This window comes from Patagioenas fasciata, chromosome 4, assembly GCF_037038585.1.
Source record: "Patagioenas fasciata isolate bPatFas1 chromosome 4, bPatFas1.hap1, whole genome shotgun sequence".
Taxonomy (NCBI): Eukaryota; Metazoa; Chordata; class Aves; order Columbiformes; family Columbidae; genus Patagioenas; species Patagioenas fasciata.
In genome coordinates, this window is record NC_092523.1 from 61,529,224 (window position 1) to 61,549,867 (window position 20,644).

General features: G+C 37.5%; 1 protein-coding gene across 13 annotated transcripts in view; it reads left to right on the plus strand.

Moving 5' to 3' along the window:
- INPP4B (inositol polyphosphate-4-phosphatase type II B) overlaps positions 1–20,644 on the plus strand; it is a 428,243-nt gene that overhangs the window by 249,241 nt on the left and 158,358 nt on the right. For 12 of the 13 annotated variants that reach the window (XR_011738872.1, XR_011738873.1, XM_065836253.2 and 9 more), the window contains 3 exons: positions 3,457–3,634; positions 8,415–8,627; positions 14,240–14,384. Coding sequence is in view for 11 of the 13 variants with exons in the window: in XM_065836253.2 (XP_065692325.2) it covers positions 3,457–3,634; positions 8,415–8,627; positions 14,240–14,384 (536 nt within the window). In the remaining 2 variants the exon portion in view is untranslated. The remainder of the gene's footprint in view (positions 1–3,456; positions 3,635–8,414; positions 8,628–14,239; positions 14,385–20,644) is intronic. The other variant, XM_071808034.1, reaches the window with a different exon arrangement.

Genomic DNA, 20,644 nt, shown 5'->3' on the forward strand with positions numbered 1-20,644 from the left:
CTTGATAAGGATTTGTGAAGATTTGGACTTTCTAAGTAAAAATAGATTAGACAGAACTAATAACATGATCTCATTTTCCTCAGTATTCAAAGTTACACTTTCTAAGTTTGCAAGGGAAACTTAAGGAAATTAAAAAAAAAAATAAATAAAATTTGAACTTCCAACCTCAGACTTGTTTTCTGAACCTCAGCACTGATCATATGGTTTAGTTTCATTTTCCAATGCAGTGAATTATTGTTTTTTTTTTCTTTTAAATCAATTTATTTTTGATCATAACTTCCCACTTTTATATATAATACCTTCAATGCTTAAATAAGCCAATGAATTGGTATCTTTGTGAATGTACATAAGCTCAAGGTTATGTGGGAGTAGATATTCTTGCTGTGTATGCTTTAACTGGATTCTAGATGTTAATGTCTGGTTTTGACCGTGAAAAATGTGAGGTCAAATGTTCGTTGTTGAAAGATTTTAACCCAGTCCCAGATGGTGACAATTTAACTCAATCACACAAATGACTCAGTTAACAGCAGGAGTGGAGCTACCAGATCTGAGTGTCATTAAAAATTAGACATTTAACATATTGCAGTATTTCTTCTCAGGCAAAAACTTTGTTAAAATTGCAGATGTAGTCAATGTAATCTTTATTCAAATTACATGACAATGTCATTAAAGCAATTTTAAAACTGAAATGACCACTGACAGCCATGTGTACCTAGTTAATGATGGTGCCAATATATGGAAGTGATTAAGTGTGATTTTATATGCTTAGTGAAAGCTTTGAAACTTAACCCAGAAGACATTATTATAGACTTTTTCAAAAGGCACATGACCAAGAATATATTTTACATATCAAAGGTAGATTTTCATAGTGCTGCTGATTTCCACACTGGGACCTACCCATGGGGCCTTTTCCTTAATGCAAAAGTTTCTTATCTGTAATTCTCTTAATCTAGTTTCTGTATTAGAACATCGGTAAAACATTTCTCTGTATGTTACATGGGCAGCTGCTTCTTCTAAGTACCGTAACTATGTGTGGCAGCAAGCTCTAAAAATCCTTATTTATAAGGAAACTCATTTCAGTGAATTGGAAGTAGTAATGTCTTTTCATGAAAGGTAAGGCCACAGAAAATCTCAGCCTAGCCTTAGATGCAACAGTGTCGAGGTGCAACAAATGGAAACATTAGATACTCCCAAACATGTTGTTTCTGAAGAGTATTTACTTTATTGAGGTGGGGATGTAAGTTGTCCACAAATTCTGAAAGAAACTGAATCTTTGGAATCATCTCATGCTTTCTGGTGTTCGTGAAATTTTAAAATTAGCCAAATAATGAGGCCTGATAGAACACTTCATTCTGAAGAAAGAGTCATTCTCTCTTCACAATTTCCTGTATTTAAAAGACATGATTGACTTTATTAGAACGAGAACTACCGACAGGTTAAGTATCTCTCTTCCTTTTTTCTTTTCTTATGGCATTGTCTATAGCTTTTCTGCTGCAATATTCAGTGAAGCTTAGTGCTGTTGGAGAGCAGTGAAAAAGATGTGGGAATTAAAGGCTGAGGGGAGTCCAAGGAGGGTGTCTGTGCCTGGAGAGCTCGATAATGGTGTTAGCCAGATCCAGCATGCAAAAAGGATGGTTGGTGAAGGGAGGGAGAAGCCTGAAGGGGAATTAGAGAAGATTAATCAGTGCTGTGTAGTATCAAGACTTTTAAGCTTATGTCTTCACTACAATTAATATAGACTATTTCTCTGTGTCCCTGCCCTGTCTACTGAGCCCTGACAGGTTGAGAGTTGCAGTGGATGGAGAGAAAGATCTGGCTTGGGAAGTTCATTTTGCTGATGACGTTGCCACCTTGAAGGCAGAGCTGTGGCCATCTCCTCATTTCTCAGAGGGACAGGGCTTTTTTTGCACAATTAATTAGGAGAGACAGTTTATACAATTCATTTTGCTGAAATATTCAGAATTCTGACCTCGGGACTCAGCAGTCTAGCAAATCATGGAGCAGACTGGGAGGAGACGTAGTAATTTTGGTGTGACTGGCAGCATAACTAATCATGACAAAGTTTTGCTGACTCAGAGGCATTGGTGAAAGGCAGAAAAATAGGATGGGATATTGTGGAATTTGGGACTGTAACTCAGTAAAGTATCTAAGCAAGAGATTTAATTTTAAGATTACTTGAATCTGTACTTATTTACCAAAAGACTTAAGCCTTTTAGGTTTTATGGAAGTTACTTAATTTGGACTTTTTAATGTGTGTATGTCCTTTACTGCATTTCAGGAACTGGAAGGGACACTAGAAGTCACAAAGGGGAAATGGGGGAGTGAAGAGATCTGGAAAAAGACTAAAATGAAAAGCAATGCATGAAGTTCAAAGGATTGCACAAGTTCTAAAATTCCGATCTTTATGTGAAATTTAGGAAGAAATTAAATCAGTGGGGAAAGGGTAGAAGAGGCTGAAGGATGTATGGTGAAAAGACACAAGAGGAAAGAAGGGAGATGCATATGGAAGCAATGAGGAGTATGTAGATTGCTCTGGCCCTGTTTTTTACCTGTGTTAACATTACAGGTTCATCTGAAACTGCAAAAGATTTTGGTTAGTTTTTCTGAAAGACTGAAGCAGGGCTTTATAAAGGGAAGGACTGTGTGCAAGAGTTTTGGGTGGGGAGATGTATACTACTGTGAAGAACTAGTGGTGTGTGCGTGCTGGTTAAAATGGGTTTTTTTGAATGATAACATAAAAGGATACTGTGTGCTTAGTAGGTGTTGGGGAAAAAAAAGGGGGACAAGTCTTCAAAAGGAAAAGAAACAATGCAAAAGAATTGCTGTAGTTTGTGAACAGTTATAAGGAAATTAGTAAGTCTACAGTATGCCATTTATGTGGTTTTGTAGTAATTAATTCCCACACCCTGTTTTTCTGTCTTTCCTTGAAGATTAGACATGTGGCTTTTATTAGACCTAACTCTGGTTAGCACCACTTCCTGGACATCGCTGGTGGTAATCAAAACGCAGTCTGGACCTCTGATCGATTAAACATTAATGACCCATTTTGAAGGATATAGTGAGGTATAATAGTTTATAATGTGGTGGGGAGCTCAGTGGAAAGATAAGGAGCCTTGTGCTCTTTGATCATTATCTGATCTGGTCAAACCTTTCGTTTCTCCAGAAAAAAATAAATAAAAATCTGTTTTTCTTACGTTAAGACCAATCACTTAAAGGGATGATTAGGTTGAACAGTACTGTGTCATGTGCCTGGTGGTCTGCAGTCCATTGTCCTCTACTGTTCGGGCATGGATATGTTTTTACCCTTGAAGGAAGGAACATTTCTAATGATATCAGTAAAGTGTAGGTGTCCGACATTTCTTACAGTACTAGCAGTAAGTTTTTTAGCACATTAAGCATTGTTATTGATAACATAAATGATTTTAGCATTATGTGACTCTTTCTCTGTGGTTACAGTACTGGATACCAGTGTATTTACTATTCACCTGAAAACACAGCCAAGGCAAAAGAAGTTCTCAGCAACATCAATCATCTACAGCCTCTCATATCAAGCCATGCAGACCTGCTGCTTAATTCTGCAAGCCAACATTCTCCAGACAGCTTGAAGAATTCTTTAAAGATGCTTTCAGAAAAAGTAAGATTCAAATCTTTACTGCAATGGAAAGTGGAATAATCAAGTCTCCAACTGCTGGTTTTTTTTTCCTGCTTAAATTGACTTTCATAGCATTAGGAAATGTTAAATAAGCTCTACTAAAACAAGCTTCAAAATGTTGCTATCAGAAAAAGAATATTATTTAGCATTTCTGTAGGCTTTCCATGTAGAGAATTAATGAAATCTATAAAGGTTGTCTTTATTTGAAGATATAATTAATTTAATTTCATGTGTCTCTGTTATCCTCTAGTGGCCAAATACTGGGGTTTATCAAAAATAGATTACTGTAAACAATTTTGTGGGATGATAAACAGTTATTTTATTTCTCTGATACTTTAAGCTACTGCTTGTAGGGGGTAGTTGAAGGCAGGTTTGTGGATAAGGTTTAGAATAATAGTGTGATGCAGTCTGGAAGAAGCAGCTAGGAAGTTGGAGCCAGGATGTCTCAAATTTTAATCCTCTTTCTCCTATTATATTCCTCTGGAGCTGCAGACTGTTCCTCATCTAAATTACTTTAGCTCTAAACTAAGGAAGATAATATTTTCCACCTGTCTCACAGAGTGATATTGGAGATTAGCTAAAGTCTGAAGTACTTTTAAGCATATGCCATCCTATAGAAATATTAAGCACTATAGCTCTAACCAGAGGGGTTGAAAAAAGTTTCCCATTGCTTCATGGGCTGCACCTTCTGTAATATGGCTTAATAACACTATCAATAATCATTTCAATATATCTTCAGCTATTGGGAACTGGCAACCCCTGTGGTCTGTTGAGCACTATTATCCCAGCAGTACATTGTTCAATGGGAGAGTTTCATATCTGAATATTGAACTTGGCCACATACTGTGAAGGAATTGCATTGGAGCCACGGGGGGGAGATAAATGTTGCTCTCAGTTACAGACGTGTAAATCCACAGTAACTTTGAGAACATTGGAGTCACTGTGAATGTCAGGGATATATAGGAAAGTAGAATTCAGCCTGGAAATGAAAGGGAGGATTGGGGGGAAGCGGGGGCAGGTTGTGGCAGTTATAGTGTGCCTTTCTCTGTGGTGCTGAAGGGAGGCCCTTTATAGCTGCATGTAGAAGACGTGGAGGTGTTCTATTAGCAACTAGTTTGAAGGAAAATGCGTGTGCAAGTAAAGCAAGCCAAACAAAAAAGTGTTCTGAAGATGCAAGACCTGGTTGTGAAGGAATCTGTAAATTAGCTATAACCTTTGCTTTGCCCTTCCCACCTTTGCCTGTCTGGGCAGGAGGAGTGCATGATTTTGGAGGGGCTGCAGGCAGCTGAGATACCAACCCTCTGCTGGGACCATGGCCTGTTGTGGAGTCTGACTACACAAGAGGGCTAAACAAGATAATCTTTGGAAAAGTCACAGATATTTTCAGTTTCTAGCTGGTGATTTAATTGTGTATGTTCATATTGACTTTTCAGGGCCAGGATTAAATTGCTGTTTAGTTATGATCACAAGTTCCCTGACATAGCCCACCTGACAGCCCATAGTTTCTATCTAACCTCAGCCTTTTTTCTTGGAAGAGATGAATCCAGTTGTCTGAACCACTGCTGCCTGAAGGGTGGAATATCTGCCTCCCTGTCTATTCCCAAATTTACTCAGAGGAGAAAAAATTACAATTGAGAGAGGGGTGAGACCGTTGCTGAGGAAACTCATGTGGAGGAACAGCTGCTTGTACAGAAGGGAGGAGAATTGGGGAGAAAAGGCAAGACCAAGATAGAACTTCAGGGAAGAGCAATATTAAGTTTCAAAAACACAGATTGAGGGAACTCACATGGTGCTGCAGTTAGATCCCCCATACAAAGCATCATCTCAAGGTCCTAAGATAACACATCTGTCTGTCCAATCTGGTGCAGAACAGGACTAGCAGAAAGCCCCTGGTTATATTTAAGGTAGGTTGACATGCTCTTCTGGATAGAAGTACATGATGCCTACTTGTATTCTTGAGGTGTTTCTGCTTTCCTACATTTTGCATACTTTTTATATGTAAAAAAAGAATTGTTCTGCTACATTTTAACTGGATAGAAATTTAGAAATTAAACAGCTTTTGAAGCAGTCATAAAAATTATTTGCCTGGTGATTAAATTCCTCAGGTTTATTAAAAAGCATATAACTTTTTATTTTAAGACGATGTTAAGATTGACATGTGGAACAATTCTTTCTAAAATCATTAGGCAGCAGTGCTTATATCTGAGCTATCAATAATGTGAATTACAGTTAAATATTTGTGTTACAAATGGAAGGACTGGCTGCATGCATTTAAAGTAGAAAATGAAATAAAATAAGTCCACTGCTGCTTCTTATATTGAGCTTATTTTCTCATATTAAGCATGGTTTTCCTTCTCCATGTGTGATTTGCAATTTACTGTAGTGTGTTCCTGAGACTAACCTTTTATCAACACTCTCTGTTAATTGATTAAGGAAGCCTTTAGCTGTCAACAAGTCTATCAGCATTTGCAGCTTGCAGAAGGCTTGATAAATTCATTTTCCAGCTCTGCCTATCTTTGTTTGCAGAAATATTCTTTAGTCAAATATCTTTAAGAATTTGCAAAGTTTTCATTTCTTTGCATATACTTGTTATATGATTTCAATACAATTTTCTAAATAGTGATGTTCTGCAAATTTAGCTGTACTGAGCTGTAAGAAAATGTAGTTAAAATGTAGACTGTTGTTAAACTAATGGGATCTTTTGATGGAATTTAATTACAGAACCATTTCATTCTCTATACAAAAGAGAGGTTCACTTCCATGTCAGTTTGCTTTTTTAAATATTTTTCCCTATTAAATATTTATATTGAAATTAAATTACTTAAAATTTTCAGATACTTATCTAATATACGTTGCAGTCATAGTGACCATTCCTCACTTCAAGTTTTCCAGTACTACAACTTTCTAAAATGTAAAGCGCTTTTCAGTTCACTGCACCTGATGCAGGGACCAGAGATGATTTCAAGCAGACTTTAGAGGGAGGACGGGGGTACAAAACCTCAGCAAAACCTTGATGTTGTCATTTTTAAGGACAGACAAGTAGTATAGACTCTCTTGATATTGAATTGTAGAACAGTCTTTGAGAGAAGTTCTGCTGTTAACTATGCAAGAAAAGAGGACCCTGCAAGACTCACTTTGCCCCTTCTTTATGGAAGATTGATAGGGTTTGCTAGCCATGTTCTCCAAGGACTCTCTGAGCATGCACCATGTGAAGGCTGGCATGTAGAAAACGTAAATTCTCCTATAGTGCAGTTCAGGACTACTATGAGGCAGTCCTGGAGGGCTACATATGAGAAAATCATCTCTTGTTTAAGCACCCTTTCCCTCAGGCACCAAGATAGTAAGGACACAGGAGGAGTCTGGTAAAATAGCCAGGGAGGCGAATAGTGTTGCCAGGCCTAATCACTGAAGAATCCCAAATCGGGTCTGGAAGAAGTCCTGATGCTAGTTTAAAAAATCATAACTTAGCTTAAATATCCATAAGGTTCTTATTTTCCAGACTTTTGAGTTTTACTATATTTGCAGCAAATTTTCAGCCTTTCGATGTGCAACCATTGAGGATCAAAAATGGCTTTTTCCTCAATGTCATGAAAATGGCAAAAAGCAGAAACTTCTCAAGCAGGTACCTAACCTCAGTGGCTGGAGCTTTAAGAAAATCATCAGTTATTTAGAGCATTGTGGTCTAAATGTCAGTGGACTGTTGTGGGAGTATTGAGGCAGAAAAGCAAGGAAGATGAGTGGGAGCAGAAGCATACAAAAGGGAAGCAAGTACTAGCAAAAAGGAATGGGCTAAGAGCAGAAGTAAGAAGTGCAGAAAATGGGAGACAGCTTTCCAGGAAGGCAGATGCTGAAGCTTCAAAAACTTGTTTCTTTGGGGTTTTTTTGCTTTACATAAGAAGCGTGAAAGGGCTGAATGAAGCTTGGCTGGACAACCTTTATTTCTAGCATTTCCAAGCTTTGTGTGACTACTTGTTTGGGCTGGTTGCTCTGACCCTTGTCCATGTACTTTTCCACATGCTTGTTAAATTAAGATCGCGTTCACAAAAGCAGGTTTATCATCTGAATCTGCACGTGACAATCCAATATGTTCTGGATAGATAGGAAGGCAACTAAATCCCACTGACTTGTCATAATTAAATTTGGGTATTTAGGATTTAAAAAAATGATACATTGATTAAATAACATCAGAGAGACTTCAGAGAGACTGGAAAAAACTGCTTCAAGGTTTGCTTTAAATAAAATAAAGCTAGAAGTCAGGTATCATCACCTGCCCCGATATCAGGGCTGATACCTGCAGGTGCCAAAATTTCTCTGGAAACACTGCTTTTGCAGAGACTGCAATATCAGCAGTGTAGAGCAGTGTGTTTTTCTTTAAGAAGATCCTTAAATTTGTTAATCATGTTTTTTCTGACACTTATTTGGAAATTATTGAGTAGTGGTTGGATACTCTTGGTTCTTGTAGGGCCTCGTCTCTGCAGGTAAAACTTGGAACTCCGGTTTAGGATTGTGTGAAAATATTGCAATCTTTGTGATAGATTCTGTGCTTTTGTGTTAATCCTTAGAACAAAGGGATTTTAGAACGTGATGATGTCCCCAAAACCCTTGAATTGTTACTTATTGGTCTACTTTGTTTCCTGCCTCTTAGGCAGACCTGAAACAAATATCTGCTCTGCCTAAGGGTAATTCAGTGTTATAATAGCTGTGTTGCAGCATTGCATTCTTTGGTTTAACCTTTTCATTGATTTTTTTTCTTTTTCCCTAGACAGAGTTATTTGTGCACTCGTTTAAGGATCAGCTGGTCAGAAGTGCCCTTTTAGCACTATACACAGCCCGACCTGGCTGTGTCCTCAAGAAACCAGCTGTGCCTAGAAGCAGTGCAGAAGAGGGGGGCGATGCACAGCCTCGGGATCATCCTTCTCAGGTGAAAAGACAGGACTCGATACCCCATCATTCTGAGTACGACGAGGAAGAGTGGGTAAGTTGTCAATTGGTTGGTATTCAAGCCTTAACCCTCCAAATCAGCGTTAAAAAAATGCAAGCCCTAGTGTCCATTGTCACATGTTATTGGGGCCAGGGGGGAGAGGAGGAGTGAAAAACTGTGAAATAATTTTTTTCAGATGCATTGTATATTTTGAAATTAACTTGACAGAATTTTCTTTAGTACAGTGTACTTCTCTGTGACTGCTTGATTGTGCGTATGACAGTGAAGATGATGAACATCTTCTTGCCCAGACAGGAAAATAGTCTTTCTCTGCTCTTGAGTTCCTTTTGCTAGTTAGGCAGATTCAAGGAGACTGGAACAGCAAACGCTGTTGTAAAGGAATTGTTTTTCCTCTCTTTCCCCAAGACTAAATATAAATAGTTGAAACACACATGAATTCACTCTCAGCAAAACAGAGCTGCTTTCCCTTAGACTCTGTTCTTAGAAGATGTCTATGATTGTATAGAAGAATTAAACATGTCTTTCAGATTTTAACATTCTTAGCATGTATTGCTTTCAAAGATACGTATTATTTATATGGCTGATATTTCGTAAATTAATTATTTTGGTGGATGTGTTCATAATAGATCTGCTTCTTTGTCATAGACACCCTGAACTCAAGCTATTTTTATTCAGTTCATCACTGTATTCTCACAAATATAAAGGATGCCAGCGTATTAATCTGTATTGTGAATAATTAATAACGTGTGTGAGCTACAGTACCTTACACCTGAACTGTAATTTTTATCCATACCACAAATAAAGGAAGAAGAATATATTTCTTCTAGAGAAAAGACAATTATCTCCAACCTCATGCATTAAGTAGTCATGAGATTGAAACAATAAATAACTCATTCTTATATTTGTCTTCTGGGTTTAGCGCCTTGAATTCATGTTTTCAACTTTTCTCAACAACCTGAGGAGCTATAATTGTTGTTCTTTCCTTGAAATAAAAGCCAAAATGTTTGTTCCGGGCTGTTGAAACACTCAGAAAAATAAATATCACAATAGATTTGATAAAAGGGAGAAATGTTTGCACCAGCAAAATGGCTTTTTTTCTTCAAGTTGTACTTTAATTTAGTACTTCTGTCTCTACAGAGAAGGTGGCTTTACTATATTGCATTATTGGTGTTGGCGTTTTTGTTTTTTAGTTGATTTCTGCCAGGTGCCTGGCCCTCATCTGTTAAAATATTTAAGCACATAAGTTTAAAGTGTATCCATATTTTCTGCTGAATTAGTAAGATTACCTGTTTGATTAAAATGAAGTGTATCTTTAAGTGTTTTCTGAGTTAAATTGAGTCAGAGTCACTGAGACAGTATAAATCTTAGAGAAATGTTGGGGTTTTTTCTAAATTTGAAACATTAGGCTTCCATTATTTTTCAGTTCTTTCTGTCAAGGGAGGCAATGAACAATGTGAATTTTAATGATGAAATTATTATTAACATAATAGAAAGAGAAAGAATAAACACCTGTAAAATTTAAAAAATCCCTAATCTACTCTTAAAGTAAACTATAAAAGAAAAAAAACCAACAAACTACCTTAGGGATATGTTGCTTTGTATGCATGGTACTATATCTTCCTTTGTTATTTCTTTTCCATTATTATCAAGCACTAGACTGCGTTTTATAATTGGAATTTCAATCTGTTTTGCCTGAAATCTAAATCAATAACATCCAACAAGTCTTCAAGCTTGACCCTGTTCTATCCGCTTCCAATGTCTGTGTTATCTGACAACCATTACAAAAGTGAATTCAAGGCATGATGTTTAAAAACTAGGCAAGATCCACCCCCTTCCCCAACATCCACATATATCTTTAAGGAATAACACCCAGTTTCTTAACTCTGCAGGGTACCTTTTCATTGAGTAACCAGTGTTTTCCCCAAAGCCACCTTCTCAACAGCAATGCTGTCTTGCACCTTTTTTCTTTGATACCAAATACAAATATTCATCCCAGTGCAGCTGACAGGAGTACGGATTGAGCTATTTATATTGGTCCACTACACATAGGCAGTAGTAAAGCACTACTGTTGAAGGAAAAATATTTAACTTGAGAGTTTTAGATTGCCTGTGGCTAGCTATTCCCTTCTCTTGCCAGCTGCTTCTGCCATCCTGGAATCCCTCTGCAGGAGGGAGCAAAGCAAGTTGTGTATAATACAAGAAAAGCTGGTCACATTGCAACTTGGAGCCTTTTCTGCTCTACATTTCTGATTGATTGTTTAACCTGCTTGGAGCTACAAAGCACAGATAAAATGATATTTCCAATAAGTTATGTACAAATACTGGCCCGGTACTTGGGCACAGGTCTGAAATACTGACCTGTGTACAATATATTCCATTCTAAAGCATTCTCCTTTCACAACAGGGTGTTAGTTGTGCACATAATGCTTTGTCTATGAGCATATCTCAAAAGTACTGAAGGTGCTGTATGGCTGTGAACCCACGTGGAGTAGACAGTGTCTTCAGAGCACTCAGGAATGCAGTTGCTGTGTCATACTTGGCACAAGTAAAGCACGCAACTGTAGTGGTATATATGGAAGGACGAGACATGACTGAGGAGCTCGATAGTGAATTTAGAAAGCAGGAGAATCCTTAGAAAATGAAAAGACGGACTCTGGGGCTCCACTGGCCAGCAGTGCTTAGGAAGATGACAGCCAGTCATGTGCAATGGCAGGAGACGAAGGAGTTGAGTTGGCTTTTAATGAGACTTTCAGAGTGGACAGTAATTTATTACATTTTTTTAATTGGGAAGATGAAAGATAATTATTTTACAGGTTCCTTTTTAAATGGCATAAGAAAAGTGCCCAGCTTCTTGTGAAGCCAAGGCCAGGCTTTTGTGGATGTCATTTTGAGTACATATGTGTACCTGCCAGTGCCACAGCAGAGGTGGCAGGAGAAGTGCAACTATGGCCATTTCTAACTACCTACACCTAGCCACATGTGCCAGGATTCCGTACAGGCCTAAACAGCTTCTGAAATTCAGGAGAAGTAGCAAAGGTCACTGTGCCATTGACTTGTCCCAGTCTGCCTTGTCCCAACAGATTTCTACCTTCCCTGTTTGACATTTGAGCTTAAAGAAGCAGTAGTGAGAGGGAGCCAGAGACCTTTGAAATAAATAACTTACGCTTTTTCTATAGATAAACAAAGTTTAATCCAATTCCTTAATTGTATTTTTTAAACATGTGTTCATTAGAGCATAAGCAAAACAGCACTGGGTGCGCGAGGGATTCGCTCCGCCCAACACGCACACTCTTAACAATTAGAAGTGTGTTTAAATACAGTAAGGTATTACATATTCATAATGACCCCAGGAACGCCTATACATATTCATGACCTTTCCCGCTTTTTATTAAAATGAGTTTCATATAACCATCTACATATTCCCCTCCTTGACCCTCCCCTGTTGCGCCTGCGCAATGTCACTTGGTGAATTTGAGGAAGGGTCTTTAGGGGTCTTTGGATGAAGGCTCCTTCAGCTTCGTCACAGTGGACTTTTTATCTTTGGCTCATTATGAGGAACTGGCTGGAACCCAAGCTACCAAACCGACTGAAACCGGACTGGTGCCCCCTTTTTGCTGTAAATCTTGGCTATCTTGTCTCCTCAAGGTTGCAGCTGGTGCTGTAAAACTTCTTATCTCAGCATTTAATGAAGTCCTGGTTTTTTTAGCACAATTGGTTACATATAGTTCTAAAATAGATATTAATTATGTGGTTTAAATGTTAGCTTGTTAGTAGGCCCTTATAATATAGTTGCTTAACCCTTAAAATATTAGTTCCCTCTATCAGTATAACTTCCTAAACAAGTTTCATAATTAATTTTTTTTTATATACATAGAACTTAACCACCTTTTTCCCTTTTTCAAGTTCAGAGTCCGTGCCTCATTTGGTTATACCTTTAAACATTAAACATCTTAGCACAAATCACAACTGCATTTTTCACACCTTGTTTCTCTGTTATTTTTTGTTGGTTGGCTTGTTCTTTTTTTTCACACCACAGTAGTAAACCTGTCTTCCGATTAGCTCCACAGAACCCGTGGGAAAACTTCACAGGGGAGAAGCATGCTGCAATTTAGAGTCTCAGTACTTCAGTGTATCAAGAAATAAGACTTATTTTCCTCTGATGCCTCTTCACTTCACACAGAGGGTTTGTAAGGATGCCTACTTGAGAGGCTGTGGCTGTATTTTGTCCTTTAACCTGACACATACTGCAAAATGATCACTTGTGAGGTAGTTCTTATGCAAATTGAGAATAAACCACTTAAGAAGCAGAACGATAGGTGGAAAGTGTGCTAGGCTACAGCGAAATGTTATGGGAATAATAAGGGATGAGAAAGAATATGAAGTGGATGCGTTTCTTCTCGTAGAGAATGATAGGGAGTCACTTGATTTTCATCAATCAGAAGCTGCATTTCTACTTGAGAATTGTTCTTACCAAACTACAGAATTTCAGCAGCTCTCTTGGAAAAATGTAACCATCTTTGTTCCAGGCAGGATAACATCACAATGAACAGCAGCCACATTTATCTTTTCTGTCTGCCTATAAGAATATCTCCTAATCCTAGGAACCTTCTATGTGGAGAAGAGCTATGGGACAGGCCCTTGCTCCCTCTGTCTCACTTGCCCATATGTAAAAAAGACCAGGTATATGGTTATAAAAGTGAGCTTTCTGTCAACAGGTGTTTATGAATGTTACTTCTAAACCCTCGGAGAATGTTTGTGTGAATATTATATAGACATCATCTCAGTGCTGAGTTAATAAGTAGTTTAAAAAGATAGAAGTGTTCTTTCAAAAATGAAACAAGGGCTCCTATTTGAGTGGCTTGTGCAGTATCTCCAGATGTTCATTAAGAGTTTAACACTCTTTGTGTTGGGATTAAAGTCCCCCAGCAGAATGAGGAAAGGAAAATTATGTGGCTGCAGCCATGCTGAGCAATTTGAGTTCACATACCTTCCATCTATCACTCTCTTACTTCTGTAATTATCCTATTTATAATAAAAAATAAAATGTGATGGTTGCAGTTTGTGTGAGAGGCGTGCAACAAAATTTAATTGTTACTTAATAAACATGTCATGACAACAAGTTGTTAATTCTAATCCTTTAATTTTACATTTGCTTTAACAGTTTTAACAAAGTAAGTAATGTAATAGAGTGTATGTTAAATTGTGAGGAAGTGGTTGCCAAGTACTGTGGCAAAACTGACAGTTGCATAGGAGATGTGATTTGGCAAGGTTTTTAGTGTCTGTGCTCTTACTGTATTATGTCAAATAGACAAACTGCTCATTTCCCTGTGACTGGACCTGAAAGAGATAACTTTGAATGCATTTTTTTGTAGAATTTGAAGCACGTGTGTCTTCTTATGTCTAAAAAAGTCAAACAGTTTCAATTCAGTCATTGACATTATGAGAAAAAAAGTCAGTGAAAAAGGATTAAACTAGTGGTAGGTTGAAGAATGAGAAAAGTCGTAATATGCCAACACCTAATATTTCTAATAATACTTCCAGTAGTTTGCATATCTCTGTCTCTACTTTAAAGTGTTAATAATAAGTTGATACTTTCTTTTTTTTCCTTCTTCAGTAAGATGCAGTGATAATTATGCTCTTTTCAGGACAGGGTGTGGGCCAATGTGGGAAAGAGTTTAAACTGTGTTATTGCCATGGTGGACAGACTGCTTGAGAAAGACAACATCAGCAACATTAAAGAAGGTGAAAATGACCCTTCAGCAGCAGATTGCAAGGTGTTGCACACAGGTGGTAAGCAATATTTAAAAAAAAAAAAAGTTGTCTGGAGTAAATGAAAATGGAAAGAGTCACTGAAAAATGAGAGACAGTCAATAGTATTGTTGATGAGAGTGCTGATAGCAAGGTTTTGCACGGTTGTAGCCTTGAATGACGGAAAGCTATTTATCAAATTACAGCTCCATTGTGTGCTCAAAGTGCTTGCCATGCTCAATTTTTTGTGCTATGATGAAAAGTTTTTCAAACCACGATGTTTTCCTTTGATGCAGTTTAATTTATTTTAGATTTTACTTGAATATACCATTTTAAGAAAAAAAAAAAATTGGAGTGTGTCTTACCCCACAGGAAACTTGTAAGGAAAGGTGAACGTTCTGTTTCAGTGTCATTCTCTTGTAAACCCTTCTACGTTTTTCGAGTGAAATACTGGTTTTTGTTTTCTGATTTGCTAAAATGAGTTTTTCCCTAATACAGTTGTCAATCTGTGTCAATACTGAGGGCTAAGTAGAGCAAGTCCGTGATACGATGAGAAGAAAACTTGTCCACAGCTGGTCTTTGCCACTAAATCTTCTGATCTGCTATGGCTATTTTCCTTATTGCTTTTAGAGAAAGCACAGACTTGTCAAGATCTGTCTTGTAAGTGTGACAAGAGACTTTCTGATGTGCAGGTGTGTTACAATAGATGAAACAGCTCCTTAGTGATAGAGGTGGGATTCCAAGTATAAGGAAATCGGAACCAATGCTTGTGTTACTCTTCAATCGAAAAAAACCCAAAAAACCAAAAAACAACCAAAACACTAAAGCAAAACCCCATAACCACTTTATTATATGGAGTTCTGTATAATTTTGTGGGGTTTTAATTGTGTATTTTGTCCTATATTTCCCTTTATGTGTGTGGGTTTTTTTTTAATGATGTGATTTTATATCAGGTTTTTAACATCACTAGAAATAATTTGTAATTCCTTTCTTACATAACAAGAATTAAAACTTTTTTTTCAGCTGTATATAATTTCTGTAGTGCTGGAGAGCTTGTGCGACAGATTTTGGTTATAGTATTGATTTTTTAAAACTTTTTATTTTTTTTTAATGCAGCTGTAATGTCAGCATTTTTACCAGCATGAGGGATTTGTGCTGGCAGCCTGGAATGCTTCTTTTCAGTGCCAAATGTGTTGGACTTGATTTTGTATAAATAGTCCTGAGACCAGAGTATTTCTGTTCTGTTTGCTTCTCTGAGTTTCTGTCTACCACATGAGTATCCCCATAATGTTAGAGAGTTAGATGATATCATCTTTCTTCTCTAGTGAATGCTTGCCGGTGCAAAGTATCAACATAACTTTCTACATTTTTCAACCCTCCTTCATGTAAGAAGGTACAAATATTCAAAAGTGAGGTTGGTATAGTTGACAACTTGAAAGCACCTGAAGAAAGTGAACCCGAGCATACTGATTTTGATTAAAAGAACAAAATTGAATATTTATTCTTGCACCTAATTCCCTTCTCCTTTCCCTAGTGTTAACAAGCTTTTCTGCTATTATTAGCAGAAATCCAGTATGTCTCTTAAAAATGTTTTGCAGGTGAAGTAGTAGTACACTTTCACCCAAACTTCACTGAGGTTACTGCAGTGCATTTGTGTGTGTCTACATAGACACATACGTACTGGTTTTTACCTGTATTCCAAGTGTCAAGAGATCTTTCGGTTACAGAACAAAACCTGAGATTTCCCCCTCCCTCCCCAGTCATGAAAAAAGGCATGCTTTAGAATCATTCTTTTTGGATGTCTTCTGACATGCTTAGCAACATCAGAGTGATTTTTCCTTTGCTCTCTTCAATGCCCTGAACATCTCTGCTGTGATTCTGTATAAATGTATTTAACCAGTCCATTTCAGTCTTTCACTGTAGTTGTAGAGAAGTGTGCTCTTAGCTTTGGTTCAGGCTCACAGCCTACACAGGCAAATGAAATATTGGTTAGAGCTTTTAGCTCACAAAACCAAAAAAACCCTTACAAGTTACTTCAAATACTATGATAAGCAATCATGAAATGGAATGAAAGGTAATAATGATAATTGTAATGGTTAGAAAATGAGAGGTGCTTCATTCAGCTGAAGAGTAGTCTTCTGGAGCGGACAGACCCAAGGATGCAAAAATTACCAAGTTATGGCACCAAAATAAATTATTCTCTTCTCCCTCATTTCAGGGCCTTCTCTATTTCTGTTGAATCAGTACAAGTGCCCTTCTGTGAGAGCAAAGTCAGTGCTTCTGTTCAGTTTTGCTGAGGGTTCTGTGACACCCGTCACGTGGAAACTGTAGATTTGTGCGGCAGGTTGCTTTGTATTCATGTTTTGCTTTTTGAGGAAAACATGATTTCCTAATGGTGCTTACATGAGTGTCGTGCAGTGCCTTTACCACTTATAGGATTTCAAGATCATGTAGAAATGGAGGCATTTTAAAATGTGTTGTTGGTTTGTTTATTTTTAATAGGACTTACTTGAAAGATAGAGCTTTCTGAAGAACTATCTAGGTGTATGTCAAAGTTGGTTGCCTAGTGGTTTTCAAAACCATTGCTTTTGGGGCCAGAATTTTTCATGCTTGACTCCTTTGTGAAAGTGTGAGGTTTATATGTTTGTTTTTTCTCTGCATCTCTCAGGTTTGACATGAGGCCCCGAGGATGCACTGTGAAGCACCCATAGATGCTGAGATTCTAAGTTTAGGGTTATAATTTCTGCCTTAATTCTGCACCATTTTATATTTGAATCCTGGTTGTATGGTTTCATAACTTTTTCTTAGACATAAAATCATAGTGTGTTTAGACCCATAGATAGTTTCCTAATATTACAGAATGTTATGCTACATACAATTCACAAACATTACATACATTAAAAGTTTGCAGTATCTTGTGGTTATATATTTTGCCATAATTTGAGTATAAGCTATTTCATTAATGCTGCAAATGTATGGACACAGATCATTATATCTGAAACTGTTTTGGTGCTGGAGGTGATCCTAAAAGTTGTGTTGCTGTTTGCAAGAAAAATGGGAAATAACCAAGGATTTGATCAAATAATTGAAAAGTATGCATTAGAGTGTGGGGTGAAATGTTTGCTGACATTAGTGGACCTGTCTGTTTTAATACAGAAAAACTGTCAGGCAAATAACAATGGAAAAGATATCAAAGAATGCACCACATGCTAATTTTAGATGGTAGAAAATCTTATGACAGTAATTTGATGTTTTGGGGCAGTAGCATGCTGCTCTAACTATAGATGTTATGTTCAGAGCTTCTCAAGGTAGGTTTATATTTGCAACTTCAGTATTGGCATTGTGTGATCTTATTCTTTTTTTTTTTTTCCCCAATGTGCTTACATTTATTGTGGGGAACCTTTGTAGTCAGAAATATTGGTGGCATCTTTTGCTGGTACTTACCTTTCAACATGAATTATACCTTTCTTAGTGTAACTTTTCATGCAGTCTGACATTTGAGTGTATTCTTAAGACTGAATTTGAGTATCAGTTACCAAGGTAACATGCTATGGTTTCATCAGTTGCAGGATTATGATTTCTCTGCAGGATAAATCAGGAAGAGTAGATGGGTTTTAAAGGAGAAGGATTTTCTTATTCTTTTAGCTCTAGACTGGTTTGCCTTGGAGGAATTACTTGACAGCATTAAATTCTTTTCATTTTTGCTTTTTCATTTTCCATGGGAGTCAGAATGTGAAAGCCTGTCCTGCAGAATTAGAGGTGCCAGAGAAACACAGTAGTTTTCTCTTTCACTTATACGACCCCTGACAGATCTCTCTGTTTAGCTGTGCTGCAAAAGAGGCTGTTGTTTTCTCACTGCTCCTTGTACCATCCCATCAGAACCACTGCCCAGCCATTCCTCCACTGTCTCTGCTTGCGTGACTGCTCCCTAATTTGCTACACGCAAAATCCACCACGTTATCCGAAACATTTAAGCTGGCAGTGTGATGGCACCTGGATTTTGCCCGAAGTGAGTTATGGAATCATAAGCTTTGCTGCTGGGCAGATGAATTGGCCAAGGGTAACCTCAGCATAGCTAACAAAGAGCACCTGGGGAACAGTGCCATGTTTCCTAGCTGGAATGAAGGAAAACATGTTCATACACACAATGCTACTAGCATATATGGGTTAATTTTTCTTTAGTAACCTGATACCTGATGAGAACTCTCTAAATCTAGATTAAACCTTTCTGTATTTCAGTGCCCTAGGGATGAGCATGGCATCCTTTCAGGCATCCCTCCCAATGCAGTTGCTGGTAGAAATGTGAAATAAAACTGCATTCTGGTTGGTTGCATCTTCAGTAGAAGAACTTTTACTGTAAATTATGACTTAGTGAAGAAGATGAAATATTCTCCCTTGGTCTGTATTCCCTTGAGTAACAGACATTTTTTTATCCTGAGGAAACAAAGATACTTCTGGAACACTTTCTCTTCCCTTCCTTTTCCTCACATTTTACATTTTTTTTTTTCCTGTTCTTATTTCTGCACTTTTTTTTCTATTTTCCCTCTCAGTTTTGTATGATCCTTCTCTTTTTGATAGGGTCATTAACTGGGCTATTTGTAGCCCAGCAAATAGAGAATAGCTATTGATAGAAACTTAAAAATGTGTAAGGGATAAGAGAACTATTTAACCCAATCAACAGACTATTTTTATAATGAGGCATCAGAATATTTGGTTGCACAATACTTCTAGAGCAAGGTTTATCCATTACTCCTATGTTTTGAGTATATTAGATTTGCATTAGGTTTATGTCTCTTGTTGCTATCACTTTGTTTTTCTGTTATCATTGTGACTAAAGCTGCTGAGGCACCTGTGTATGCATGATTAGATGGTTTCCGTGTTCACTGTTAATCCGTATGACAGCACAGAAAATCTCAGATGATTAGAATGGAACAGTAAATCCCCAAAATTCAAAGTTGTTCCTCAAGACACCAAGTCTGTGCAAAGTAGCCTGCTATTATGTTAACTGTAGAAATACCAGGAAGTCTTAGGCAGGTTTTTGATGTTCCTGTGAGAAGTGCTGCAGAATTATGAGGATAAAACCTCATCCTCTCTCACAGAGCCTAGCCCTCATCCTGGAGTTAAAGTGGGCTCCAAGAGCTGGGTGGCAAGATGAGGTAGGAAACTGACCTTTTTATGATGCTAAGTTGAATATATGAGCTCTATTAAGTAAGTTTTTAAACCTCTCTTTATTAAAAAAAAAAAAAAGAGAGAGAAAAGAATGTTTCTTTCCTGGGTGAGTGAATTCAGACTCTGTGGTTAATGATTTCACGCTGTTGTTGAGGGGTTTATTGCTGTTTTGGGTTGGTTAGTTAGTTTTACTTGCCTTTTTCATTAAAACACACTTTGTCTAACCTTCAATTTGTGATGTCAAGACAGCTCATTTACATTGTTTGACCTCTGTTAATTCAGTCCTACAATGGATTATTTGTATGTTTGGGTATTACGAGAATAAGTGATTAAGTACAGTACAAAGTTAAGCTGTGAGTAGCTGCTGTTACATTAATTACCATATGTCTCTAGGACCCTCTTTTCCTTTAAGAGTATGATGCTCTGCTTTCTTCTGCTTTTAATTCCCTGTTTAGATTTTAGCTTCTTACCATTTAAATTTTGAGGTGACTTGAAGCCACCAGAATTTCCACTGATTTTTAGGTGGTACAGACAGCAGTGACAGAGTAGACTCTTTTTTTTTTTCTTTGTGGCCAGTGCGAAAGGAGATACAAGTGCTATTGCAAAGCCTCAGGGCTTCTCCTGTTTGATTGCCGGCACATTTTAATAAGCACTTCTATGGGCCTGATTTTGAAAAGAGCAGGAGCTTGCTTTCTGCCAGACTTCATCAAATTTAACGTGCAGTTTGACATATTGCGACTTGAATATTAACATGTAGAAATGACTAGTTGGGTGCTAGGCAGGTCATTGGCCTATGCAGACATGTTGATTAAGAGAAGATGGGACTGAAGGGTGTTTTCTAGCATCCAAAGGGCAAATCCTGTCAGAAACTGAACTTTCACAACTCTCCATTAGCAGGGGAAGTGGAGTATTTTACTCAGTGCTTGTGCTGTGCAGACACTTTCGTTTTAATCTCATACTAACTGCATAGTGGTGATATTACTACTTTTAATTTCATCCTTCCATTTCCCATTTTAATGTGTTTGGCTTTTATGCCTTGTTTTAGTTGCCTTTCCAAAGACCAACTAGTGTGATTTTTTTAAATTGAGTTTCCTTGCTTTGACTCTTTAGCTTGGATGTTAAATATTCCAAAC